Source organism: Giraffa tippelskirchi, chromosome 13 (assembly GCF_054371585.1).
Source record: "Giraffa tippelskirchi isolate mGirTip1 chromosome 13, T2T-mGirTip1v1.2.pri, whole genome shotgun sequence".
NCBI classification, from domain to species: domain Eukaryota; kingdom Metazoa; phylum Chordata; class Mammalia; order Artiodactyla; family Giraffidae; genus Giraffa; species Giraffa tippelskirchi.
In genome coordinates, this window is record NC_137287.1 from 8,916,911 (window position 1) to 8,944,656 (window position 27,746).

At 56.5% G+C, this 27,746-nt stretch overlaps 1 protein-coding gene and 1 long non-coding RNA gene across 4 annotated transcripts; one reads left to right on the forward strand and one right to left on the reverse strand.

Moving 5' to 3' along the window:
* Positions 1-1,020: 1,020 nt before the first annotated feature.
* LIMK1 (LIM domain kinase 1) lies at positions 1,021-26,924 on the forward strand. Of its 3 annotated transcripts, XR_014073347.1 has the most exons (17): positions 1,101-1,329; positions 3,026-3,122; positions 10,078-10,216; positions 10,527-10,636; positions 12,239-12,445; positions 18,178-18,283; positions 18,383-18,549; positions 19,624-19,807; positions 20,337-20,423; positions 20,762-20,893; positions 21,245-21,304; positions 21,634-21,699; positions 22,065-22,221; positions 24,696-24,780; positions 25,057-25,112; positions 25,350-25,507; positions 25,611-26,924. XR_014073347.1 is itself a non-coding variant. In XM_081557963.1 (16 exons), the coding sequence occupies exons 1-16, from the start codon at positions 1,275-1,277 to the stop codon at positions 25,771-25,773; spliced, it is 1,944 nt and encodes a 647-aa protein (XP_081414089.1). In that variant the 5' UTR covers positions 1,021-1,274; the 3' UTR covers positions 25,774-26,924. The 3 variants fall into 3 exon arrangements, 2 of the variants coding, with proteins under 2 accessions (XP_081414089.1, XP_081414090.1); XM_081557963.1 differs by lacking the exon at positions 24,696-24,780 and having other exon boundaries at positions 1,021-1,329; XM_081557964.1 differs by lacking the exons at positions 1,101-1,329; positions 3,026-3,122; positions 24,696-24,780 and adding an exon at positions 6,584-6,727.
* Positions 17,341-22,244, reverse strand: LOC145532570 (uncharacterized). Its single transcript, XR_014073348.1, has 2 exons — positions 19,585-22,244; positions 17,341-18,674 (listed from the first exon to the last, which is right to left on the reverse strand). It is a non-coding gene; the product is annotated as an uncharacterized LOC145532570 (long non-coding RNA).
* Positions 26,925-27,746: the final 822 nt, after the last annotated feature.

Below are 27,746 nucleotides of genomic sequence, written 5' to 3' on the forward strand. Positions count from 1 at the left end.
TCCTGAACCCTAGGCAGGGTGGCACCAGTTCCAGGGCTCTAGCACCGGGAGGAGCAAATCCCTGGGCTCAGTTGTCACCGTCTCCCCCAGGGCCTGAACCTTTGGCGCCCTGCCTAGCTGGTGAGGGCCTCACCTCTCCTCCCCACCCAGCACCCCACCTGCCCCTGGTGGGGCCAGCCCTCACTGCAGGCTTCAGAGGGAGAAAGGACCTAACCGAGGCCCCTTCCCCAGGCAACTACTATGGTCCTCAGGGTCTGTGACGTCTTTTTCCGGTCGGGTCCGGTTCTCAGCCTCCACCGAACAGGCCTGGATCAGACGGGCTGCGCGCAGGGAAACTGAGGCTCCTAACTGCGGGCTTCTGGTTTTTTCAGTAGTCATGTATGGATGTAAGAGTTGGACCATAAAGAAGGCTGAGCGCTGAAGAATTGATCCTTTTGAACTGTGGTGTTGGAGAAGACTCTTGAGATCCCTTGGGCTGCGACGAGATCAAACCAGTCCATCCTAAAGGAAATCAGTCCTGAATATTCTTTGGAAGGACTGAAGCTGAAGCTCCAATATTTTGGCCACCTGATGCGAAGAGCCGACTCATCAGAAAATACCCTGATGCTGGGAAAGACTGAAGGCAGGAGGAGAAGGGGACGACAGAGGACGAAGTGGTTGGATGGCATCACCGACTTAACGGACAGGAGTTCGAGCAAGCTCCTGGAGATGGTGGAGGACAAGGGAAGCCTGGCTGGCTGTGCTGCAGTCCACGGGGTCGCAAAGAGTCGGACACGACTGAGCGACTGAACAACTGCAGCTTCTGCACTCTAGGTTGCCGCATCAGAGCACACATGCCACCTAAGCCGCAGTTTTCGGATTCCGTGTCTTTGCCTAGTGACGCGGAGGAGTGTTGTTGCTCTGGGAAAGATGAATGAAAGGAGGAGCGGGGCGGGGCGGGGCCGGGAGGGGCGGGGCCGCGGGCAGGGGCGTGGCCGCGCAGGGCTGTTCTGCCACTCGCCCGCGCCCCGCCCCGCCCCGGTGCCGCAGCTCGGAGGCCCCGCCCCGGTCCGCCCCTCCGCTCGCTCCCCTGGCCGCCGCGGCGCGGAGCGGTTGCCGGAGCCGGTATCCGAGACGCGGCGGCGGCGGTCCGCGAGCCCCGAGCCTACCCCGGCCCAGCCCGTGCTCTCCGCCCCCGCCTCCCTGGCCGGCGGCGGCGGCGGCTGCGGGCGAGCGCGCGGGGCCCGGGCCGCCCCCAGCCCCAGCCCCGCCGGGCCCCGCCCCCCGCCGAGTGCATGAGGTTGACGCTACTTTGTTGTACCTGGAGGGAAGAACGTATGGGAGAGGAAGGTGCGCGGGATGCGGGCCGCGGGGGCGCCGACCTGGGGGCCGGGCGGGCGGGGACGCTGCGCTGGGGGGAGAGACGGAGAAGCAGCGGGGGCTGGGCGCGGGGAGTGGGGCGGGCCTGCCCGCTGCGGAGGCCGGGTCTGCCGCGAGGCCGCGCCCCTGTGTCGTCCGGGATGAGCTCGTCCTTCAGAAGCCCGCAGGCCCCTCCCTGGAAAGCTCCCATCCCGTTTCCCCCTCCTCGGCCCCGGTGGGATGCTCCCCCCCAACTCCCCGCTGGCGGAGGGCCCCCTCCTTCCTTTCATCCCCGCCTTCTCCCATCCTCCGACCGACGACCACCCCGGAGGAAGCCCAGGCACAGCCCACCCAGCCTTGGCCTCCATCCGCGCGTGCTGTGTCCATCCTGGGCTCGCCCAGGGCCGCCCTTTATCGCGTCTCTAACCGGCCCTTGGAAGAAAGAGTCGCTAGAAAAGCCGCAGCCCCGGGTCTGAGTCGCAGCCCCGTGTCTGGGCCGGCTCTCTGACCTTGAGCCAGGCGCTACCTTCTGGGCCTCAGTTTCCCTGTTTGTACAGTTGGCCGCCGCATAGTTGGAGTGCCTGGGAGTCAAGGGGCAGGATGGGCAGAGCAGAGATGAGTCCGCCAAAGCTTGATGTGTGCAGCGGCTCTCACCTCCTCTCCCTGCACCAAACCCAGTGCCTGCTGTCTGTCTTGGCTGGGAGGATGATCAGTCTTTCTTCTGCCCCTTTCACCTACTGCGGCCCAAGGTTTGGGTTTGCAGGACAGTTAGGGTATGAAGATCCCCAAGATTCCCTCCCTAGCGTCTCCTTTCCTGGGTTTCCTCCTCTGAGCCATCTCATAGGCCCACCTGGTCCAACAAAGCTACTCTGCCAGCTTCTCCAGCCCTGCCCTTCCCCCAGGTCCATGAAGGCCCACTTGGAGCCACCTTATGGTTGCTCCTAGGTCCCTGAGTCCTCTTGAAGGGGCAGGCTGTGGCCTTGGAACCTGGTTGGTGACCTTGCAAGCTTTAGCTTCTCCAGGGCTCAGTCTCCCCATCTGTGCAATGGGGAGGGGCAAGCTGGGAGATCTTCCAGGGCCCATTCTGCTCTGAGGGTGCCAGGCCCCAAGGATGACTAAGCATGCCTAGTGTCCCAACTTGAAGAGGTGCCAGGCCTCCCTGGGAGCAGGTATCTGGGATCCTAGGCCTGAGGCCCTGGCCCCTTGTGAGGCCAGGGCATAGCCAAGCCTTCCAGGGGCCTTTAGTACAGGATGCACCAACTTAGCGCTGTCCAGTCCCTGCCCTTTGAAAGAGCTCCTCTTCCTGGACAGGCAGGAGAGGAGATGGGGCTCTGATGAGAGTGTCACCCACTGCCTTCCTTCTAAATCATGCTGCTTTCTTTCTCCCCATTTACACTTCCAGACCCTGAATTGAAGAATGCTCTTGCTGGGGGGTGGACCTCTGGTACCTCCTCCTCAGTTTACAGAGAGAGAAATTGAGGCCCAGAGGGGCTTGGAGACTGAGCCATGGTCTCAGCAAGACTCTCATTCTGTCTCCTTCTGCTCTGCACGGACACTGCTCAGCTTGGGTGCTGCATGTGTACAAGGGGCTTTGTGGAGGTGTACATGGGGTCCAGCAAGGCAGGCCAGGCCTACAGCAAACGGCCCCTCCTGAGTATGGTTCCTAACGCCCTTTCCACCCCTGCAGGAAGCGAGTTGCCTGTGTGTGCGAGCTGCGGCCAGAGGATCTATGATGGCCAGTACCTCCAGGCCCTGAATGCTGACTGGCACGCAGACTGCTTCAGGTAGGGCAGGCTGGCGAGGGCTGGGGTGCCCGAAAGAAGGCCTGCCAGAGGCAGGGGGATCTCTCTTTGGTCCTGGGCCTCAGTTTCCCCATCTGTAAAATGAGGCATCTGGCTTAGAAGCTCCCTGGAGGCCTCTCTTTTTTGTCATTCTAGACCTCTGAAGAGAGAAAAGGAGAGACCTGCATTTATGCTGATAATCCCAAGGCCTGATGGCACCTTGGCAGGCGGGGAAGTGGAGGGTAGTCCACCCTTACCTTCTGGATGCTGGTGCTCCAGGGAGAAGAGGGAGATCAAGCAGTCCTTGGGAGGAGATGGGCCCCTTTCATGGCTCCAGGCTGGCTGCAAAGATGTATAACCAGTAAGACCAGTCTCTTCCCTCCAGGACACCAACTCCCAAGTACAGGAGAATAGGATTAAGGTTGGCCATGCACGTGGGGTCACAGAGGTGGCCCAGCAATCCAGTAGCACCATCCTGAGAAACAGGGCCAGGGGAGAGCCTTAGGGAGCTCTGTGGGGCCAGAGCTGGGGTCCAAAGGATGGGAGATTTCCCAGGAGGGAAAGTGTGGCAGGAAGCAGTTCCAGACAGAGAGCCCAGCAGGTGCAGAGCGTAGAATGAGGGGTGACAGGGCCTGGCCCAGTCAGTGACCAGCAGAGTTCAGGCAGAAAAGCACCGAAAAGGAGGGAAGGTAAAGGTGGGGAGGCCCAGCTGGGGTCAGGGCAACTACCACCAGCTGAAGGAAGGAGTTAAATTTGGGCACTTGGAGCCTACAACAAGGATTTTTTTTTCTCTGTTTTAAAAATAATTTCTAATATTTTCTACAATATAGCAAGGGCCAGACACTGGTTTAAGGACTCTGTATAATTGGATATGTGTGGTCTCCATTAATTGGGACACAGAGTGGTTAATTCTCTTGACCAAAGACACATAGCCACAGGAGTGAAATGGATATTGGCTGGGGAGCCCAGAGGAGAGGTGGGTGCCGTGTCCTGGGGTTCCCAATCAGGTGTTCAGAAGGACGCCTTCGAGGAGGAAGGGGGCTCTGAACAGGCAGAGAAAGCCACTTGGACGGAGACAGGGACGGGGGACAGCGCCAGCAACTGAGGGACTGGGAATAGCTCATCTGGTTGGGCAGAGTGAGTCGAGGGATGTGATGAGGAGGCACAGTTAGGACTGATATGCGAAGGGCCCTGAATGCCAAGATAAGGAGCTTCTGAAGGCAGTAGGGAGCCAGCAGAGGGTGTCAGGAAGCAGAGGAGTGTTGTGAGTGGAAGTGCTATTCCAGTGGCTATTCCACTGGAATATTCCAGTGGCTAGTCCACTGGAAGTGCCATTCCAGTGGGCAGATGGTCACGTGACAGGGAAGGGACTGTCACAATGGTTCAGGGATCTGTGCTCATAAGACCCGACCTGGGACAGTGACTCAGAGCAGAGAGGATTTCAGATCTGAAAGGGACAATATTTGGCAAGGATTAGTCATATTAGCCACTATTTATCAGTGACTCCTGTGATGTCATGTCCTCAAGCCTTCACCATAACTAAAGGAGGTAACATCATTTGCCCAATTTCCATGTTAGAAATGGAGGCTCGGAGAAAAGTAACTTGCCGAAAGTTGGAACAGCCGGAGCTGGGGCTTGAACCTCTATCTGTCTCATTCCAAGTCACTGCAGAGTTGAAGAAGTCAGGGACCGTGGGGGAGGAGCTGGGGGCTGGTGAGTGGCAGGGGCACAATGTAAGCCATTTGGTTTTGCACCCCTGGGGGCAGAGGAGACCAGTGGTCCGTTGGCTCTGGTGGAGCTTGGGGCCAAGTTGGTCATGAGTCATGCCCTGTCCTCATTGAGTTGGAGATGCAGTAGGCTAACCAGGGTGGCCCTTCCCTACCCAGAGCTGGCCGAGCTGATCCGAGACCAGTCCCAGGTGGAAAGATGAGAGGAATCAGCCCACTGAGGGCTGGCAGAGGGGACTGAGATGAGGCTGAGAGAAATCAAGGGACGAACTTTGGGGGTCCCTGTGTGTGGGGTGGAGAGGGAGTTACAGTCTTGGGAGACTTGAAGGAGGGGCAAGAGTGTGCCTGCAGAAGCCACAGAAGGGCAGAATGTGGCCAGATGCATGGAACCCAACTTGGGAGGGGTCCCTGCCCTGTTCACCAGCAGAGGAGTGAGGCCCCAGGTGGGGACAGTAGGGAGGGGGCACATTGGGTTTGTCCCTGGTGTGGTGGGGCCACAGGGAAGGCTCCCACGATGGGGCAGAGGCCCACAGGCAGTAAGAGTCGTGGCTTCCCCCTGGTTCCATGACTTCCACAGCATTTCAGGGCCCACGCTGTGTGGTTCTCCCAACAGCCCCCAAATCCAGTTAAGGCTGCCAGTCCTCATGCCCATGACAGGAAAGCAGCTCATCAAGGAGTGACCACTTGCTGGGCCCCCTGGAAGCACCAGCCCCTGGGCTTCAAGGCCTCTCAGTGGGAGGTTGCTGTGGGTCCACAGAGTGCCTCTGGCGTTAGCACTAGGTGTCATTGTCACCACAGGGCCCGCCCCTTTCTCTGTCCCAGCCTCCTGGAAGGTCGGGGCCAGGCCCAGGGTGGTCCAGGCTTCCTTTGGCCCAGCTGCTGCCTCCAGGAGGTCCCTTCTCAGAAAATCATGGTGCAGGAGCCCCGGGGCTGCTGTAACTCTGGTAACATCTCCCTGGAGGCTGGTGGGGCCCAGAGGGCGAGAGCTGAGTGCACAGCTGGCACTGGGGGCTGGAGCCCGGGCTGGGATGCCCCCCCTCTTCAGGGGGACTTTCAGGGAAGGAGGATGGACTGTTCGTGGAAGTCAACCTCTGTTCCCTTGGGGGCAGCTCCGGAAGAAGCAGCTGCTCCCTGTCCCCAGAGCCTTTGACAAAGCAGAGGCCGAGGGGGACTTCCCTGGCGGTCCAGTGGTTCAGACGCCACACTCCCAATGAGGGATTTTCAGGTGGAGCTAGTGGTAAAGAATCCGCTTGCCAAGGCAGGAGATGCAAGAGTCACGGGTTCGATCCCTGGTTCGGGAAGATCCCCCTGGAGGAAGAAATGGCAGGCAACCCATTCCAGTATTCTTGCCTGAAAATCCCATGGACAGAGGAGCCTGGCAGGCAACAGTCCATGAGGTCACAAAAAGTCAGATATGACTGAACACACACACACACACACACACTCCCAATGCAGAGGGTGCAGGTTCCATCCCTGGCCAGGGAACTAAGATTCCACATGCTGTGCAGTGAGGCAAAGAAAAGAGGCTGAGAGGCGTGGAGGGTGCCTTTCTCGGATGTGCAGGGCTGAGGGCGGAGTGGTGACCAGGCCTCCCTGTCTGCACCAGAGCCCAGGCAGTAGGGCCTTCAGCTGCTTCCTGTTCTGAGCTAAGACCAGGTCTGCTAGCACCCACACCGCTGCATCCTCCTCCCCTGCCCCGTGGCCACGCTCGCCCCTCCCTCGGCAGCCTCCAATCCTGAGTGCCTGGAGTGGGACGGGGAAGCAGCTCTATCAGCCCACCCCTGCGCTCCTCGCAGCCTCTGGGGGCCCCAGAGATAGGCAGCGGCGAAGGATGCTGGCCTTTCCCCTGAGAAGACGGCGCTTCCTCCTCAGAGGGGCCAAGTAAGTGGAAAGCCCCCTCCCGACCTGTCCCAGGCCTCAGGCAGGGCCTGCGGTGTGAGGGCCCTGTGAGGGCTGGGGCTGGAGGCCGAGGTGGGACAGACCCACCTGAGGCCGGGCTCTGGGGCAGAAGTGAAACTCCTTGGTCATTGTTGGCTGCCTGTCAGGGGGGAAGCAGGCCGAGGCTGCAGCCCCTGGCCCTTCTGGTATAGTCTTCCATCAGGCTGGTCCCCCAGCTGCTCTTGTGCGCCCTTGGTATCCAGGAATATGCCTCTGGGTAGAGGGCACTCCTGGGAGGGATTGCCCTTTCCTTGAGGGGTCATCACTGTTTCCCAGCCTGGCCTGTTCAGCCCCCGACCCCACTCCACCTCCAGTGCCCTTCTCTCCTGCCCAAGGTTGGCTCTGCCTTCGCCTGCTCTCAGGGAGGGTACAGTATCCTTGGTATTCCTCTCTGGATACCCTTTGTAGGGGCATGATCTGCCCCACTTGCCTCCTCTGGCTCCTGCCCAGATAGGGGCCTGAGGGATGAGGGGATGCCCAGAGTCAAGGGCTCCTGTGTGCCTGCCATCAGCAGAGGTCCACCGAGGCCCCAGGGGGCCAGCCACCAAGCCGCTGTGTGACCCTGGCTGTGTCCGCTGTCTGAGGTGGAGGTCCCCTGGCTGAGGTAGAGGCAGAGCCCCGGGCTCCCAGGAGCAGTCCCAAGGACGCTGGAAGATGAGAACTGCTCCAGGCTGAGGGAGACGGACAGGAAGCACTTCGGGGAGCACCGTTTGTAGGCTCCTGGCCAGGGACCTCAGGGAGCCGGCAGGTTATAACGGCAGAGGCTGGGGGGTGCAGGCAGCGTGGGGGGCCCGTGGTGGGGCATCGGAGCAGGCTGCAAGGAAGTGGTTATTGGGGAGCTGACTGCACTCTCAGCGCTTGAGTGAATCAACAGTCGCGTGCGTCTTCCAGGGCTGCTGCAGCGATGAGTGTGTGTGCGTGAGTGAAGGAGTAGGAGTTCGCCCGCAGAAGAGCAGTCTCTGCCCTGGAGGAAGGCGGCCGCCGCCGCCCCGCCCACTGGGGCGGGAGAGAGGGGCTTCGAGCCGCCCGGGAGTCAGGGGGAGACTCCCTGGGGACACTCCTGTGATGCGGTGGAAGGGCGCAGTGACTCCTGGATCGGGGTGCGCGGTGGGCGCGCCCCGCCCCTGTGCGGAGCCTGCTCTCCGGCGCGCGCCTTCCGTTCCTGCTGGGCTAGGGACCTCCCCACCCCGGCTCCCGCCCCCTGGCTCGGTGCCTTCCTTGCCCGTCGCCCACCCTGCGGTAAGACGTCCACCCACGACAGGGGCAGCGAGTGTCGGGGCAGGAAGGGCCGCGGGGGCGCCCGATGACGTCATGGCTCTGGTCCAGACGCTTCCGCGGAAGCCGCCGCCTCCCACCTTCCAGCGCTGCCCCCAGGGGCTCTCCCTGCCCACCCCCCGCCATTGAGGTTTCAAAACCTGGGCATTTTGTGCTCCTCTGCCACCCGCCCCCACCCAAAGCCCCGAGCTGTGGTCCCCAGCGCCTCTCCTCAGGCTCCCAGACAACAGGGAACCCGCTGGCTCCTCTTAAAGGGACAGCGTCCCATCAGCGCTGTGGTTGCTGTCCCCTCCCTCCCCCTCTCTCCTCCCCTCCCCCTCCCCCCTCCTCCTCCTCGCCAGTTGCCTAGTTCAGGAGCAGTCAGGGGGCTCAGTCAATGAGCGCCGCCACCCTGCAGGCTACAGTAGAGTGGAGGCCTCCCCGGGCACCCGGCTCTCTGACCCAGTCCCAGTCTTCCCTGCCTTCCTCTCTCCTAGATTGTTCCCCGGTTGAGCCAGGAGCTCTGAGCCTGGTCCTCCTATCCCCGTGTGACTTTGGCACATCACACAGAGCACCCAGACAACAGCAGAGCTGGACAGATTCCCTAGCGGTTCTCTGCCTGGCATGTAGGTCCAGCTCCTGGCCTGTGGAGTTGCACCGAGGAGGAAACCCGTGCATCATTTCTCCCCATCCGCCCTTCAGGGGCTCCACCAGCCAGGCCTCCCTGTTCCCCATGCCAAGCCCTGTTCCTATGACCGGCAGCACCCATGGGGCTGGCTGGAGTCTAGGAAGCCAGGAGGTTTCCCTGTCTTAGCTGACAGACTGGTCTACACTGAGCTGAACTCCCGCCTTGTATCTTAGTGCCATTGGGAGCATCTCTGTGGCGCCTGCGCTCCCCATCTGTATGACCTTGGGTGGGATAGACCCTCTCAAGTTCATCTGCCTCCTCTCTAGAAATGGGGATAGTCATGCCTGCCTCATGGTGACCTGCGAGGACTGTCCCCTCCCTCCTCCTCCTCCTTAAGTAAATTTAAGCAAGAAAATGGGAAGGTGAGCCTGTCATACAGAGTGAAGTCAGTCAGAAAGAAAAAAGAAATAGCATGTATTAACACTTATCTGTGGAATCGAGAAAAATGGTACAGATGAACCTACTTGCAGGGCAGGAATAGAGACACAGATGTAGAGAATGGACTTGTGGACACAGCCGGGGAAGGAGAGGGTGGGATGAAATGAGAGAGTAGCTTTGACGCATATACACTATGATGTGTAAAACAACTAGCTAGCGGGAAGCTGCTGCGTAACACAGGGAGCTCAGCTCGATGCTCTGTGATGACCTGGAGGGGTGGGATAGGGGGGTAGGAGGGAGGCTCGAGAAGGAGGGGATGTATGTATACTTACAGCTGATTCACATTGTACTGCGGAAACCAACAGAACATTGTAAAACAACTAAACTCCAATTAATTTTTTAAAAAATGGGAAGACGTGAGCACTTAATAGGTCTTCACAGCTCCAAAAAGTCACCTCCGTATTTACATCAACAGCCTCCCCATTGCTGGGAATGGGAGGAGAGAGAGGGAGAAGAAGCAGACTAGACTAGAAGAATGGGGCTCACAGTTTGTTCCAGTGCCCCCCGCAACCTGAGTCCTGGGCTCCCAGGTTCTTCCCTGGGTCTGAGAGTAAGTCTTCTGCCCACACTTGGCCCTCTTCCGTGCACGACAAGGGATGGAGGCCTCAGATGAGGAGCACTTCTCAGCCCAGGGCTAGCAGGTGGACCAGACCCTGGGTGCAGAACTGCCTTGGGCGGGGGAGGGGGGTTGAGGTTGCACGCAGGAGCAAGGCTTCTGGTCCAGGGACCATGGCAGAGGGAGTGCGGTGGTCACCAAATCCATCCCTGAGTGCACTTGCCAAGCCCTGTGCCCCAGCGGAGGCTGCTTCCATCCAGAGGGCACACCTTTCTCTAATGCTGCCTGTGGACTGGCAGGGCCCAGGTGTAGGGGGAAAGGGTGGGCCCCTCTGAGTCCAGCTCCCTTTCCACCCAGGTGTTGTGAATGCAGTGCCTCCCTTTCGCACCAGTACTACGAGAAGGATGGGCAGCTCTTCTGCAAGAAGGACTACTGGGCCCGCTATGGCGAGTCTTGTCACGGGTGCTCAGAGCACATCACCAAGGGGCTGGTCATGGTAAGTACGCCCCCCAGCCTCACCTGGTGGGTGCGTGTGTGTGTTCACAGGTTACTCCCTGCCCCAGATCGCTTTCCCATCATCTCTCTTGTTCTTCTTTTCACTGGTTCTCTGATTGCCCAGTGCCTCCTGGGCCTCTCTGTCTGTCTGTATCCCTCAGTCCCCATCTGTGGAGCCAGCTCTGCCCCCAAGTTGGTTTGGGACTGCCCTTCTGAGAGGAGGCAAAGGGGAGAAGCTGCAGGGGCTGAAGGAGCCGCTGAGCTGGGTTGTGGTCCCCCTCCCTGCACCACACACACACTCTTCCTTCCAGGTGGCCGGGGAGCTGAAATACCACCCCGAATGCTTCATCTGCCTCACATGCGGAACCTTCATCGGTGACGGGGACACCTACACTCTGGTGGAGCACTCCAAGCTGTACTGGTGAGTGCCAGCCCCTCCCTGATTCTGGCCTGCCCCCAGGTCTCCCACGCCAGGGCCCTTCCCCTTTCTGTGCCGGGGCGGTCATAGTGACAGTGCAGAAACCACTGGGAAATAAGACATAGCAGTCAGACGGAGGAAGCCTGAGACATCAGCTCTCTTCCTGACATCACCGCTGTGCAACTCTGGCACCAGTGTGAGCACTAACCCTGTAAGCTCAGGACTCATCCCCAGCAAGACTGCCCAGACCCCAGACCCAAGTGCAGGGGTCCCCAGGCCACTCGCACTTCTAACCAACCGATTGCAGACTCAGGGATCCCTACAGCCCCCTCAGATTTGATACTTCACTCAGTGACTCACAGAGCTCAGGAGAGCACCACAATCACAGTTCTTACTAAAAGCTATACTACAAAGCTACAGTCATCAAAACAGTATGGTACTGGCACAAAAATAGAAATATAGATCAATGGAACAGGATAAAAACCCAGAAATAAGCCCATGCACCTGTGGTCAATTAATCTATGACAAAGGAGGCAAGACTGAAAAGCTATAAATCAGGACCAGCCAGGTGGAGACACACAAAGGGCGAGGTCAGAGAAGTCTGGAATGCAGAGCTTCTGTGCATTCCGCTCATAGAATCAGGACATTGATCCGTCCTCCCCACCATCACCAGACTTTTTAATGGGGTTTCGTTACATAGCATAATTGACCGAATCACTGGGCATGGGATTGAACTTGGGCTCCTTGAGGTCAGACTGGATCAGAGTGGCAGCCTCTCATCACGTGGTCAGTCTTTCTGGTGACCAGCCTACCCCCCCCCCCACCCCTGCCTGAGTTGGCTCATTAACATTAACTCAAAAAAAGAAAATAAATAAATAAAAATTTTGGTTCGGTGTATGAGACAGGGTGCTCAGGGCTGGTGCACTGGGATGACCCTGAGGGATGGGATGGGGAGGGAGATGGGAGGGAGGGTCAGGATGGGGAACACATGTACACCCACGGCTGATTCATGTGAATGTATGGCAAAAACCACCACAATATTGTAAAGTAATTAGCCTCCAATTAAAATAAATTAAAAAATAAATAAATAAAAATTTTGAAAAGGAAAGAAAAACAAACAGACAAAAGCAAACACAAAAACATTAGCTCAAGTGTGGGTTGAGGGGCTCATGAAAAATGAAGACACACTTCTGTTGGCAAGGATTTAGAGCCTCTTTCCCAGGAACCAGGGACAAAGATGAGAGAAATCCTTTAGTGTGGCAGCACTGATAAAGCTGGATCTGAGGGCAGCATGGCTTTTGAGGCTCCCAAATGGACTTTTAATGACTTCCTCCCAAATCGGATTTATCCCCAGGCCTTATCCTAGCCAGCTGACAGTGTAGACAACCCAGAATGACTGAGCCCCAGAGAGGGGGAGGGCCTGCCCACTTCCTGCTCCCAGCCCACCAAGCAGCCAAGACCCTCTTCCTCCCATGGGGAGCGGGAAGGGGAGGGTGGAAGGAGAAAAGAGCCCAGGACTGCGGGATTGTGGGGGTGACGCTAGTGACTGCCCTGACGCACTTCTCTTCACACTCTTTGGGTCCCCACCGCCGGCGGCTCTTGCAGCGGACACTGCTACTACCAGACCGTGGTGACCCCCGTCATCGAGCAGATTCTGCCTGACTCCCCTGGCTCCCACCTGCCCCACACGGTCACCCTGGTCTCCATCCCAGCCTCATCTCACGGCAAACGTGGCCTCTCGGTCTCCATCGACCCCCCTCACGGCCTGCCAGGCTGCAGCACGGAGCACTCTCACACCGTCCGCGTCCAGGGGTGAGTGGCTGGCCTGCTAAGGCTGCAGCTGGTGTGGCTGTGGGCACGGATGGCTTAGGTGGGCAGGCCGACTCGGGGGCCGGGGCTGAGAACGGGTAAGCGTGTGAGCCCAGATGGAGCCCAGCGCCAACAACCTGGTATACCAGATGTCTGATCCAATCATTCCTCCAAAAGAAAAAATTTGTAGCAATTGCCAGATAAGATATTTAAAAGTTCTCTTTACTTACTGCATGACCGAACAAGAAAGAGAAGTAACCAGGTCAGGGACAAGTGACGGAGGGAGCCCGAGGGTGTCAGCAGAGCTCGGAAGGCAGCCATACCTTGAGGACAAATCTAAATCGAGTGAATTAAGTTTCAGTTTTGAAGTCTTCTCATGGCTGAGCCTCTCTCAAAGCCCAAGTGACTAGCTGTAGGAAAGTGAGTCTAATAAGAGAACACTTCTCCCTTCGCCATAAAGTTGTGACTCCCCCCACACACAAAGTGCTCTCAAGGTGAAGAATAACAAGAAATAAACCATGCCTTCCACCAGCGATTCCCCCAACCCCTGCCCCAGCTTCCCAGAACTGGAAAATAAACTGATTTGAACCTGAACAGAAGGGGAGAGGGAATCTCCCCTGAGAATTCAAACACTTGGGTTTGTCAACCAAATTGACAAGCCTAGGCAGTTCAGAAAGCCTCCAGGAGAAATTGTAAAAGTTTCAAGTATTTCTCCACTGGGAATGTCCCTAGGCCCAGACAGAAGCAGATGCAGGTGGAAGCCACCTCCAGGCTTCAGAGAATTTCCCGAGGTGAATGTCCCAAGGAATAGGAGCCGTTCAGTCAAAAACCATAGAGCACATGTTGCAACAAGGCATTGTGAGCAAGAGCCAACAGCAGCAACAGGTGGCAGAAGCAGACCTACAGAAACCGCAGATAGCAAGATTATCAGAAACAATGTGAAATAAGTACACTCCCTGTGTTTTAACAAGTAAGCGCTGCTTGGGAAAAGTGAGTAAAGAGCAGATGAATTTGGAAAAGAACCAAATAGAGCCTCTAGAAGTGAAACACGATTTAGCAGTAGAGTAGGATTTTAAACAGCTGAAGCGAGAAGCAGAAACACAAGATGAAAGGAGAGAAAGAGAGGCTAAGATATACTAAGAAAGCAGAGAGGCTTAAGAAAGGAGTGAGGCCAAGAAAGTAGAGAAAGAGAGGACAGAGTGAGTGGATCTAATTATCCATCTAGAATCCCAGAAGAAGAGAAAATGGGAGAGAGGCAGTATTTAACAGCTGAGAACTTCCCAGAGGGGATAAAAGATGTCAGTCCACAAACTCAAACCCAGTAAATCCCAAACAGAAAAGTAAGAAATCTACCCATGGACCACCCCACCTAGTGAAACTACTACACAAAGGCAAAAAAAAAGAAAAAGATCTTAAAAGTAGCCATATGGAAGAAACAAATTTCCTTCAAAGAAAGATCAGACTGTCGTCTGGTGGTGGAGACGCCAAGCTTCCATTGCAGGGGGCTGGGGTTCGATCCCTGGTCAGGCAACTAGAAATCCTGTGTGCCGCAACTAAGACCTGGCGCAGCCAAATAATTTTGAAAAGACAAAACAGAATTCTATACTTGATGAAAATATCCTTCAAGAATGAAGGTAAAGGGCTTCCCTGGTGGCTGAGTGGGAAAGAATCTGCCTGTCAATGCAGGAGACGTGGGTTCAATCCCTGACCTGGGAAGATCCCACATGCTGTGGAGCAACTAAGTCCATGCACCTTAACTACTGCGACTGTGCTCTGGAGCCTGGGAGCCACAACTACTGAGCCCAGGCGCCTGAAACCCGGGCTCCACGATGAGAAACCCGCGCACTGCAACATGTAGCCCCCACTCACTGCAACTACAGAAAATCCAGCACTGCAACAAAGACCTAGCACAGCTCCAAAAAATAACAAACAGATAAATAAATCAAAATTTTTTTAAAGAAATGAAGGTGAAATAAAGACACGTTAAAGCAGACAAAACAGGATTTGATACCAGCAGATCATCCCTAAAGAAAATTCCAAAGGATGTAGAAAAGGTCTGAGATGCAAGAAGAAATGAAGGTTAAGGGGCCAAGCCAGTGGCTCATATGCTGTGTGACACTGAGCTGCTCCCTTGCCCTCTCTGAGCTTTGTAGTCTTTGTCTAAACCATGAAGGAGTCAGATACCTTGGAGCCTTCTAAGATTTCTCCTGGGCCTTCATGGACCCTTGAGAAATAGTTGTCTGAGTGTAGGACAACTACCCCCTTGGAGTCAGTGAACCGTTCCTTAGTTGGGGAGTCAGTGGACAGTTCTCACACACCTGCTGGGTACCAGGCCAGTGCCTGGTGAGAAGTGAAGATGGTTGGGGCGGGAGTGGGGAGGGTAGCAGGGGGAGAGGAGGAGGCTGGACTTGATGCTGTCTTTCCAGCCCCATCTGGAGCATCAGCCAGGCCAGCAGCTGCCTTCCGCACATAAGTGCGCAGACAGACTAGTGAGAGAGACGGGGAAACTCCCAGACCAGCTGGACCCTGACAGCCAGGCAGAATTTTAGGAACAGAGAGTCAATGACACCTCCTCCCTGCATCCCTCACTGGGCGAGCATTCTTTCCAGCCAGCGTCTGCTTTCCCAGCAGTCTGCGAGGGGCCACACCCTTCTCAAAAGCAGCCCAGCTTGCCCAAAGGCCGCTGGCCAGATTGAACTGTTTGTTTGAAGAGTCTTAGCTGGCCACTTTTTATTTTGTTTATGTGTATTTTGTTTATAGAAGCATTGAAAGGGAAGTTAAATTTATCTTTGCCCCAGCCTCCCTGTTACTTGAGCAGGAGACTGAGGCAAGGGAGATGGAGAGTCTTTGGCCACGCCATGAGGCTTGCGCGATCTGAGTTCCCCCATCAGGGACTGAACGCAGGCCCACCACAGTGGAAGTGCAGAGTTCTAACCACTGGACTGTCAGGGAAGTCCAGGAAATACATTTTTTAAGGCTGTATCCTTGGAAGAAAAGTTATGACCAACCTAGACAGCATATTAAAAAGCAGAGACATTACTTTGCCAACAAAAGTCCGTCTAGTCAAAGCTATGGTTTTTCCAGTAGTCATGTATGGATGTAAGAGTTGGACTATAAAGAAAGCTGAGCGCCAAAGAATTTTTTCTTTTGAACTGTGATGTTGGAGAAAACTCTTGGGAGTCCCTTGGACTGCAAGGAGATCCAACCAGTCCATCCTAAAGGAAATCAGTCCTGAAAATTCATTGGAAGGACTGATGCTGAAGCTGAAACTCCAATACTTTGGCCCCCTGATGCTAACAATTGACTCATTTGAAAAGACCCTGATGCTGGGAAAGATTGAAGGTGGGAGGAGAAGGGGCCGACAGAGGATAAGATGGTTGGATGGCATTACCGACTCAATGGACATGAGTTTGAATAAACTCCGGAAGTTGGTGATGGACAGGGAGGCCTGGCATGCTGCAGTCTATGGTGTCCCAAAGAGTCAGACATGACTGAGCGACTGAACTGAACTGATCCATAAGAAGTCTCTATCTGTGAAAATATATTCACTATTTTTTAATTTTTTATCCTGAAAAATACCAAATTTACAGAAAAGTTGCTGAAATAATAAGTGTATTGAATACCTATGCACCCTTTCGGGCTTCCCAGATGGCGCTAGTGGTAAAGAACCCACCTGCCAATGCAGGAGACATAAGGAATGTGGGTTCGATCACAGGGTCGGGAAGATCTCTGGGAGGAGAGCATGGCAACCCACTCCAGGATTCTTGCCTGGACAGTCCCACAGACAGAGAGGAGTCTGGGGGTCTAGAGTCCACGGGGTCGCAAAGAGTCAGACACAACTAAAATGACTTACCACATGTACACCCTTTACCTAGGTTCATCATTTTTAACTTTCTGTCATGTTTGAGATATGTGTGTCTCTTTGTCTATGTATATCTAGGTGTGGGTGTATGAACATATATATATATATATTTATTTGTATATGTTTATACACACATGTGCACATATTGCTATTATTTACTGAATCATTTGAGAGTAAGCTGTAGGCACCATTGACTCATCCTTTCCCCAAATACTTCAGACATTCTCCTAAAAATAAAAGCATTCTCTTTATGTAATTACCCACGGTATCCTATAGTGCAACTATGACAGTTAGGAAATTTAATATTAATATAATACTTTTATCCAGTGTACAACCCCAAACTCAGATTTTGCCAGTTGTCACAATGCTATCCTCATGTCTCTTCAGTCTCTTTTAACCTGTGCCAGTTCCTCAGCTTTCCATTGTCCTTTATGCCTTTGACATCTGTGAAGAGTACAAGTCAGTCATTTAGGAGGATGTCGTCCCCCCACCATTTGAGTTCCTCTTCCCTAGACTTAGGTCATGAATTTTGACCACGTAACTGATGCTCTGTCCTTCTCTGTGCATCTTAGTGGTAGACACAGGAGGTGAATAAAGTGCACCCTTTACTGGGGATGTCAACTTCGATTATTTGGTTAAAGTGCAGTCTACTCTCTCTGCTGTAAAGGATTTTTTTCCCCCTTTGCAGTGTAACCAATGAGTCCTCTGTGAGATTTGAGTCTGTAAATATCCTGTCCCCAACAACCTTTCACTGAATGGTTCTCGCCTTCACGATAAGTCTTCCCTGTAGCAGTTATTACTGTGATGGCTACAAAATGATGATTTTTCTAGCTCTGTTCTTCCTGCTTCATTTGTTACCCGACTTCTCTGTGTAAGGAAGCGCTTCTCCTCCATGTGAGAATATACTCTCAATAATTGAAAAATTGCTAGGACTCTGTTTTTCTTAAAGCTCTTGTCTCCTTTCTGTCCTGCCCACCACCACAACCGTATCCCCCTGCCCCAGCCCTTCCCCATCTCAAGGCAGAGACAAACATTCCTTGAAAAGCTTTAATAAGGACAAAATGAAATCAGATCGTTAACACTCAGGAGGAGTTAAAAGAAGCAGAGGAGTGTGGCAAGTTGGCCATCCTGTGGCTTAGCTCATGGCCAGCTAAAGGAGGCCACCAGCGCCACCTCACCTGCAGCAGGGAAGGCTGCTCACCCCTTCCTGCCGATCTCAGAGGAGTGGGAGCCTTAGGTTCGTTTTGCAGGGCACGTTTGGGGGTCAGGCAGGAAGCCAGTGGGTCCAGACTCTCTTAGGCCTCTTGGCACTCATCTGCCCCAAGCATCCCAGGCAGTTGGAAGGAGAGGTCTGCCCTCCATAGCAGAGATGATGCTCTATTGAACAGGAAGGAGCCCCCGAGCATCTCGTTGTTGCTGCTGTTGCTGTTCAGTCGCTAAGTTGTGTCCAACTTTTCTGCGATCCCATGGACTGTAGCCTGCCAGGCTCCTCTGTCCCTGGGACTTTCCAGGCAGGAACACTGGAGCAGGTTGCCATCTCCTTCTCCAAGGGATCTTCCTGACCCAGGGATCCAACCTGCATCTCCTGCATTGGCAGGCGGGTTCTTTACCATCTGAGCCACCAGGGAAGCCCAAGCATCTCATAGCCAGGCAGATAGCTCGGGGCATGGCACTTTCCTCCAGTTTCATACCCGTGGCAGGCATTGCAATTAACGTAGAACTCTTCCCACCAAACCAGACTTCAGTGTTCTGGACAACTGCCACCCAGCAGTCACAGAAGATAGCATGCTTTGCCCCCATACTCCTGACCTGATCCCATTGGCCTTGGCTTCCTGGGGCAGGCAGGGGTCTGACCATCGCTCTGTGCCCACAGAGTGGACCCAGGCTGCATGAGCCCGGATGTGAAGAATTCCATCCACGTCGGGGACCGGATCCTGGAGATCAATGGCACGCCCATCCGGAACGTGCCCCTGGACGAGGTACGGGTCCCTGGCCTGGCAAGCGGGGTTGGAGGTGATGACTTCGTGCCTGCTCCCCACCACCTGAGACTCACCTGTCCACATGCCTGCTCTCCCCAGATTGATCTGCTGATCCAGGAAACCAGCCGCCTGCTCCAGCTGACTCTGGAGCATGACCCCCATGACACCCTGGGCCATGGGCCGGGGTCTGAGCCCAGCCCCCTGGGCTCCCCGGCTCACACGCCCAGCGGGGAGGCAGGCAGCTCTGGCCGGCAGAAGCCTGTGCTGTAAGTCAGCCCTGCACCATGATGCTCTGTATCTTGTTACTTTCACTGATGCTTGGCCTCAGTGGGGGTGGGGAGGGGGCGGTCCCTGCCCTCCAGTTGCTCACAGTCTGATGGAGGAGTCAGCTCTGCCGGAAAAAAAAAAGAAAAAAAAAAGAAAAAAAAAAGAGCACGCCATCAAGGGGAGCAGGGAGCTAGGAAGAAGAAGGGGAATGAATGAGGAGGAGGAAATGGGGAAGCGGCGCCCCCAGCTGTGGGTGACAGGGCTCCCAGGGTGGACCAGAGCCCTGGCTTCAAGGAGCCGCTGGCCTGGCGCTCAGGATGCTGTGGCATCTGGTGTGTGTTGAGAGGTGGGCTCCAAGGCGGCAGCTGGTGGCCAGGGTCTCATCGCACAGTGATGTATCCCACAGAAGCCACTCTGGTCTCCTTTTTGAGAAGGTGCCCAGGACCAGAGACAGCCGGAGGGCTGTGATGTGGTCCAGGCCGGAGGGGCCAGGGCACCTCTTAAAGGGAGGTGAGGGTGCAAAGAAGAAGCCCAGAGACAGCCTGGTCCTCATGCCACTCACTCTGGGGCCTGCTCAGGACTCCTGGTCAGGGGGACACCTGGGGTGACAGCCTTTACGCTAAGAAACAGTGACCCTGAAGGCCTGTGTTTCCTCCTCCCCCTCATCTGTCTGGAGCTCAGGTCACCCTGCAGGGCCACCTAGGGGCATCCTGCGCAGGTCATCCGCCTCTGCACCTCGGGGCCCAGGACTCAAATGCTGGGAGACAAAGCGTCTGATCCAGGGTCATCAGGCAGAGAAGGCCAAGGGCAAACATTCCTTCCTGAACAGGAAGTCCAAGCCAGACAGGGCACTGGGTGCTGGCATCAGGGTAGGGCAGGGGTCTCATCATCACCCCAGGAGAGCTGCCCGGAGCCACCCTTCCTGACTGTACGGGTGATTTACATGGACTGGCATTGGTGGGGCATGGCAGGCTGGGGGAAGGGGCAGGGCCAAGGCCTGGCCTCCCCCAAGGGGCCCTCGGCCAGGGGCCCACCTGCTGCCGGTGGCATCAGGCGCTGGTGTGTCTCCCCAGGAGGAGCTGCAGCATCGACAGGTCCCCGGGCGCCGGCTCGCTGGGCTCCCCGGCCTCCCAGCGCAAGGACCTGGGTCGCTCTGAGTCCCTCCGTGTGGTCTGCCGGCCGCACCGCATCTTCCGGCCTTCGGATCTCATCCACGGGGAGGTGTTGGGCAAGGGCTGCTTCGGCCAGGCCATCAAGGTACGGGGCATGTCAGGGAGGGAGGGGACCGTCTGGGGGTGACCTGTTGGCCCTCCACCCTCTTCCCACCAGTGTCCCTAGGAAGCCACAGTGGAAGAGTGTCTGGCTTCCAGACTCCCTGGCCAGGGCTCGCCTCCCCCTGGGCCTTGTTGAGCTAGCTGGCGGAGGGGCCTTTCTGTATATAGGTAGACTACGTGAAAGACGTCGTGGGACAGTGGCTTCTCAGAGTCGGGATGGGAGGGCAGCCCAGACTGACCCTGAAGACCTCCTCCCCCAGGGCCCCCTACTCAGCCTAATGTGGGCCGCTCACCCCCTTCACACTGTCGCGACCAGCCCTCTCCTGCCTCTGATGTCATGCAGCTATGACCAGCCTAGAAGGTTCAGGTTTATATAAAAGGCACCAGCCAGGTCGCCATGTCCACCAGCCAGGCCTCAGCCCCCAGCCCTGTATGTCCATCTTCCTGGGGTGGGGTGGGCCCCCTGCAGGGCGGCCTGGAGCAGAGCCCGTGCCCTGCGTGTCCCCACGCAGGTGACGCACCGAGAGACGGGCGAGGTGATGGTGATGAAGGAGCTGATCCGCTTCGACGAGGAGACCCAGCGGACGTTCCTCAAGGAGGTGGGTGGGGGGCCTGCCACACCCTCTGCGCCAGCCTCCCCAAGCCTGCCCCTCCTTTGCCCACTGAGAGGGGGTGGGTGGCAAAGGGCTCCGGGAGGAAGTGACACTCAAGCCCTCATCGAAGGAGGACAGACTCTGCCAGGAGGGCAAGAGGGGCAAGGACATCCCTGGGGGTGGGGGCAGCCCGAGCAAAGGGCAGGGCGGCGGCAGGTATGGCAGGAACTCCCAGCGAGGGGTGGGGTATGGAGACTCCCCCACCTTCAGAACTGTCCGTGGCGGCTTCTGGTGGGGCAGCGGTGGGAGAAGATGGGGGTGCAGCCTGTTGGCACCCCCCCCAGGTGAAGGTCATGCGATGCCTGGAGCACCCGAACGTGCTCAAGTTCATTGGGGTGCTCTACAAGGACAAGAGGCTCAACTTCATCACCGAGTACATCAAGGGCGGCACGCTCCGGGGCATCATCAAGAGCATGGTGAGTGCTGGGCAGAACCACACCCTCCCCCTGCAACCCCGCCACCTGCGTCCCATCCCAGCCACTCCCGCCGAGGGACCCTGGACTCAGCGCCTCCTTCTTGGGCCCCAGTCTCCCAGGCTCTTCACTGAGGATCAGCCTCTGATCTCAAAGCCACTCTGTCAGGAAATCATTTGGAATTGTTCACCCACACCCCTTAGAAGGGACAGTTGTGGGTGTTGTAGAGAGTGGGGGGGTGGTCATCAGCCCCCACAGGACACTCGCCCCCTCCTGTGTCTCTCACCCAATGTCCCGTCCTGTGGCCCTGTTGGCTCATCCTGGACATTCTCCCCACCCCACCGCCACCCCCAGGACAGCCAGTACCCCTGGAGTCAGAGGGTGAGCTTTGCCAAGGACATCGCTTCTGGGATGGTGAGTAGGCTCTGATTCCGGGGGCGGCATGCGGTGGGGGACTTCCCTGACGGTCCAGTGGTTAAGAACCCATGCTTCCACTGCAGGGGATGTGGGTTTGATTCCTGCTCAGGGAACTAAGATCCCGCCTGCCTTGCTGTGCAGTTCCCCCCACCCTGCCCCCCGCCAAAAATATTCTCTACCATTCTCCTAAATTCCCTAGGAAACTTCGAGAGAGGACAGAGGGAATCCAGTGGGACAGGGAAGATGGGAGCCTTGCGGGGGACAAGGGCGAGGCTGGGGTCCCTCAGGGAGGCTGCCCCCTGATCTCCACGCCCCTCTACCCTCAGGCCTACCTCCACTCCATGAACATCATCCACCGGGACCTCAACTCCCACAACTGCCTGGTTCGCGAGGTGAGCAGCCAGGGCTGCAGGAGGGGTCAACGGGACCCCCACCCACCACACTGTTAGTGGATGGGAGAGGGGTCTGCTGGGAGGGTGACCTTCGCAGAGAACGGCCCACAGTGTGCCCACGGGCCATACCAGGCTGCACCAGTGGCTGTGGGCCCGGAGGAGGGCCTGGGGCGATCAGGGGAGGTTTACTGGAAGAGATGTGGGGCAGGGAGATATACTTCAGTGGGAGGCAATGGGAGCAGGCAGCCCTGGATCTAGGGGGCAGTGATGGAGCGACCACCGTCTGCCCCTAGGAGGCAGAGGAGGGAGTGGGCAGATGGTGGCGGGAGCATGTCTCAGCGTGGCCCTGCTTCCCGTCACCCCAGAACAAGAATGTGGTGGTGGCCGACTTTGGGCTGGCGCGGCTCATGGTGGACGAGAAGACGCAGCCCGAGGACCTGCGGACCCTCAAGAAGCCAGACCGGAAAAAGCGGTACACAGTGGTGGGCAATCCCTACTGGATGGCGCCTGAGATGATCAACGGTGAGTTGGGGGCCCTGCTGGGCACATCCCCAGGGCCCCGCGGTCCCAGGTGGAGCTGCAGGAGGCAGAGGTCCCAGCCTCCTTCTCCTCCTCCTCGAATCTTGTCATTAGTTTCCTTTTGCTGCTGCAATAGATGATCACAACTTTGCTTAAAAAACACAAATCATTCTAGGGACTTCCTGGGTGGTCCAGTTGTTAGGACTCCATGCTTCCAATGCAGGGGGCCACAGGTTCGATCCCTGGTCAGGGAAGTATGACCCCACCTGTCCTGAAAGTGAAAAGTGAAAATGGTAGTCATTCAGTCGTGTCTGACTCTTTGCGACCCCAAGGACTGAGCGTAGCCCACTGTTGTGGAATTCTCCTCTGTCCGTGGAATTCTCCAGGCAAGAATATTGGAGAGGGTAGCCATTTCCTCCTTCAGGGGATCTTCCCAACCCAGGAAGCGAACCCACGTCTCCCACACCGTAGGCAGATTCTTTACCATCTAAGCCACCAGGGAAGCCCTGCATGTTGTGAAGCGCACCCAGAATTTAAAACCGCACAGGCAAATTATTGTATAGTTCTGGAGGTCAGGAGTCCAGTATCAGGCTCGCTGAGCTCAAGTCCAGTGTCAGCAGGACCGCGTTCCTTCTCAAGGCTCGAGCGGGAAGGGTCTGTTTCCTTCCCTTTTCCAGTTCCCAGAGGTGGCCTCACCCCTTGGCTCCCGGCTCCTCCTCCGGCAAGGCCAGCCGTGCAATCTCTTCCTTCTGACATCCGTGTCCACCGTTGCCTCTCCTACCCTGACCCTGATCCTCCGCCCTTCCTCATGAGGACCTTTGTGATCAGAGTGCTCAGCCAGCTAACCCAAGATCATCTCCCCATCTCGAGATCCTTAACTGAGTCACACTGTGAAGTCCCACATAAGGCAGCACATTCAGGGTCTGAGGGTCTGAGAAGCAGTCGTCCAGGCCATCTCTAGGGCCATTATTACGCCTCCCACAGAGCCTCCTTCTCCCACTCCATTTCTTTTTTTTCAGGCCTGTCACACAGTGATCCCACATGTGCCCAGACTGGGAGTGATAAAGTCCGTCCACAGGCAGGGGACATGCAAACACGGGGTCAGGTCAAGCAGACTCGGGGTCATCTTAATGCCAACTCTGATCAAAGTTAATATAACCCACCCCCTAATAACGTAACTGGTAAAGTGAGAGAAAGTGAAAATGTTAGCATTAGTTGCTCAGTCGTGTCCAACTCTTTGCAACCCCATGGACTGTAGCCCACCAGGCTCCTCTGTCTATGGAATTTCCCAGGCAGGAATACTGGAGTGGGTAGCCATTTCCTTCTCCAGGTTATCTTCCCGACCCAAGAATCGAACCCAGGTCTTCTGCATTGTGGGCGGATTCTTTACCGTCTGAGCCACCAGGGAAGCCCTTGTAAAGTGGGGTTAATAGTCCCTATCTTGAAGAAAAGAGAAAGAATAAAATAAATAAACAAAAAGAGTCCCTATCTTTAAGGAGTAGTATGAAGATTGGGTCAGATTTGTAAACCAGTCAGGATTCAGTGAGAGTGGTTGTCCTGATTATCTTTAACATCATTGCTGCTGCTAAGTCGCTTCAGTCGTGTCCGACTCTGTGCGACCCCATAGACGGCAGCCCATCAGGCTCCGCCGTCCCTGGGATTCTCCAGGCAAGAATACTGGAGTGGATTGCCATTTCCTTCTCCAGTGCATGAAAGGGAAAAGTGAAAGTGAAGTCGCTCAGTCGTGTCCGACTCTTAGCGACCCCATGGACTGTAGCCTACCAGGCTCCTCCGTCCATGGGATTTTCCAGGCAAGAGTACTGGAGTGGGGTGCCATTGCCTTCTCCGTTAACATCATTAGGTAGATGATATCGTTCCCATTTTACAGCTAAGGCAGGCTGAGGCTCAGAGAGTCTGTATCTGTCCCTGAGGCTGCTGTAACAGATAAGCACAAACTGAGTACTTACACCAGAAGTCTGAAATCCAGCAGAGCCTTGCTCCCTCCAGGGGTTTCAAGGGAGAGTCCATTCCTTGCTCTGTCTAAGCTCTGACCCTGGCATTCCGGGTCTGTGGCCACATCAGCCTCTGTCTCCACGTGGCTGCCTCCTCCTGTGTATCTTCTCCTTTTCAGTCTCTTATAAGGACAGTTAGGATGGCATTTGGGGGCTTCCGCTATGGCTCAGTGGTAAAGAATCTGCCTGCAGTGCAGGACAATGCAAAAGACTCGGGTTCAGTCCCTGGTTCGGGAAGATCCCCTGGAGGAGGAAATGGCACCCTACTCCAGTATTCTAGCCTGGGAAATCCCATGGACAGAGGAGCCTGGCGGGCTGTAGTCCAAAGGGTCACAAAAGTTGGACATGACTCAGTGAGTACACGTGCAGGATGGCATTTAGAACCTGCCCGGATAATCTAGGGTGGTCTCATCTCAGGATCTTGAATCGTATCTTCAAATCAGTTCTTTATCTTTCCAAAAACAGTGGCACGCACAGGCTCTGAGGGTCTGACACAGTTATCTTTCGGGGTCACCACAGGGTCCACGACATGCCCGGAGTCACAGAGTTGGTTAGTGACCGAGCTGGGCCTGGAACCCCTTGTCCAAGGCTTTCATCCTGACTCCCCTGCCACCAGCCACCGCCCCCCCTCAGCAGGCTGGCTCAGCCTGGGTGGGCTCAGGTAGGGTCAGAGCCGAGGGCCTGATCCCGCGGAGGTTGCAAGCATCTGCCCCCTGGTCCCCACCTGCTGGTCAGTGCATCCCCAGGCGGGCGGTCCCCGGCCCGGCCCCCTTGCAGGCTGGCACCCCTGGCCTGTGCACCTGCCGACCGTGGTCTCTCCATCCAGGCCGCAGCTACGACGAGAAGGTGGATGTGTTCTCCTTTGGGATCGTCCTGTGTGAGGTAGGCCCAGGGGCAGGCGGCAGCCGGCTGCAGTCCCCTCCTCACGCGCTCCTGAGCTGCAGGCTGGAGGCCTGCCGGGGCCCCAGCCCAGGGAGGCTGTGGGGACGGGCTGCTGCCACCACCTGCATTCCCATGGTCAGACGGGTGCCAGGCCTGGTGTGACCCACCCTCAAACCCGCCCTGGGTGGCACCCAGCCCCAGGGCCCCCCTGTTAACTGCTGGGCCTCGTCTGGACAGATCATCGGGCGAGTGAACGCTGACCCGGACTACCTGCCACGCACCATGGATTTTGGCCTCAACGTGCGAGGCTTCCTGGACCGCTACTGCCCCCCAAACTGCCCCCCGAGCTTCTTCCCCATTACCGTGCGCTGCTGTGACCTGGACCCCGAGAAGAGGTGAGCGGGATGAAGGGCTTAGGGCAGGGTGTGGGTGGGGGGATTCCCCAGCAGAGCCAGAACCCACCATGCCCCCACCTCCTGTCTCCCCTCACCCCCCCAGGCCCTCCTTCGTGAAGCTGGAGCAGTGGCTGGAGACCCTCCGCATGCACTTGGCCGGCCACCTGCCACTGGGCTCACAGCTGGAGCAGCTGGACAGGGGCTTCTGGGAGACCTACCGGCGTGGCGAGAGCGGACTGACCGCCCACCCTGAGGTCCCTGACTGAGCCCAGCAGCCCCGGCTGCCCCCATCCGCCTCTGGAGAATCTGCCCGGCACCTGATTCCTCTACAGGAGGTGGCCCGGGTGTGGCGCCCTCATGGAGGCGGTGGACACCCAGACCCTCCCCCGCGCCAGGCTCTGCCTTGCCCTGTCTCTGCCCCACCCCAGCCCCAGAGCTGGTCTGGCCACACACACACCATCACCTCACCCTGCCTTACCTCTGTCTTGGTGGGGCCGCCCCCTCCCGCCTCTCCTTGCATGAGCTGGAGGGCCCGTGTGAGCTGCGCCCCGTCCCGCACCTGCCCCCCCGGCCCACCCTCATGCACACTGTGCTGTTTGCAGCTCCTCCGAGGCTGGGCTGGAGGACAGGCCGCCCCCAGACCATGGCCCATCACGCGTGTTCCCAGGAGCAGACAGAGAGTCTGGGGCCCGTCAGCCCCCCAGGGGATTGTCTCGGTAGCAGCAGGTATAGATAATTATCCAAACCCCCAAAGGGAGAGAGGTCTGCTCCAATGGGGCGGAAGTCCCAGGGGCCAGACAGCAGCCTGCCCTCGCTTTGGGTCTTTTCCTTTCTTTATTGAAGCCACTTTAGTGGGAAGCAGGTACCAGGCCTCAGGGTGAAGGGAGGGTCCCCGGAGGGGGAGGGGAGCCGTGGTCCGGGGGCCAGAGCTGCTGGGGGGCACCACAGTGGGTGGTTGGGCAGAGTCCCCCAGCCTCCCAGCCCCCTGAAGTTCATCTCAGCACCCTCTCCGGGCCTCTCCCCAGGCTCCTCGCCAGTGGCTGAAGCAGCCCCTGCCCCTCCCCATGCCCCTCTGTCCTCTGGGTTCTTTCTGTGTAATCTATTTTTTAAGAAGAGTTTGTATTATTTTTTCATAACGGCTGCAACAGCAGCTGCTGGGGGCTTGGGGTTTTATTTTTTTTTCCGGCGGGCGGGGGTAGGGGGGCCATTTTGTCACTTTGCCTCAGTTGAGCATCTAGGAAGTATTAAAACTGTGAAGCCTTCTCAGTGCACTTTGAACCTGGAAAACAATCGAAAACAGGCCCATGGGACTATGACTCAGGGAGGTGACAAGAGTCACCTCCATCCAGGAATGGGGACACCAAGGAACAAAACCCAGACTCAGAATAATAAAATAAATTCTGTACCCCCCCCCCCAGATCCTGCGTTGTGACGTGTGTCTGGGGGCGCCAAAGAAACAGGAGGAGAGAGGAACCTTTTGATTTAGAAGCCTGGTCTAAGGAAGCCTCGTCTGGGAAGACAGGAATGGAGGTGTGGGTGTGGACAGATAAGAGGGCGGGGATGGAGGTGTTGGCCCAGCTTTTCCAAAATTGAGTTTGAGGGTGGGGGGAGGAGTAGGGGAAGAGCCAGGAGAGACTAGGGAATGGGCTGCTCTTATTTCATGCTTGCTTTCTTTTTTTTCTAAAATGTAAAGGGTCCCATCAGGAAACTGGAAACCACCCTAGTTATTTCAAATGTAGGTCCTTTAATCCAGGGAATCGTTTAATCCAGTGGAAGGACAAAAAGTGGATATTGCGATAACCATTTCTGTTGAACTGTAGGAAGTAGTGGCCACCCCTTGGCTGGGGCACTTAAGGAAAGAAGTTAATTTAGTTATCTGGTGTCAAGGTTAACAATTCACCCCTTAAATTTGGTGGCTTGAATTACCAGTGGTCACTCATGGCTCAGAACTTCTCTGTTAAGAATTGGGAACAGCTTGGTGAGTGGTTTTGGCCTGGGGTCTCTCCTGTGTTTGTGGTCAGATACTGCCCAGGGCTGCAATCCTTTGAGGGCTTCACTGGGGCCAGAGGGTCCATTTCCAAGGACCTTCTGTACGTGGCTCACGCTCATGGCTGCAAACTGAGCTGGCTGTTGACTAGAAGCCTCGGTCCCTCTCAGAGGCCTCTCCACAGGGCCCCTTGAGTGTCCTCACAGCATCCTCAAGGGTGCAAGCATCCCAAGAGAGCAAAGCAGGGGCTCC

What these genes read in the sequence shown, in the direction of transcription:
- LIMK1 (XM_081557963.1), top strand. Translation starts at nt 1,275, where the DNA reads ATGAGGTTGACGCTACTTTGTTGTACCTGGAGGGAAGAACGTATGGGA. An exon ending in TGGCACGCAGACTGCTTCAG is followed by an intron (nt 3,123 to 10,077) that starts GTAGGGCAGGCT and finishes CTTTCCACCCAG; the next exon opens with GTGTTGTGAATGCAGTGCCT. An exon ending in TCACCAAGGGGCTGGTCATG is followed by an intron (nt 10,217 to 10,526) that starts GTAAGTACGCCC and finishes TCTTCCTTCCAG; the next exon opens with GTGGCCGGGGAGCTGAAATA.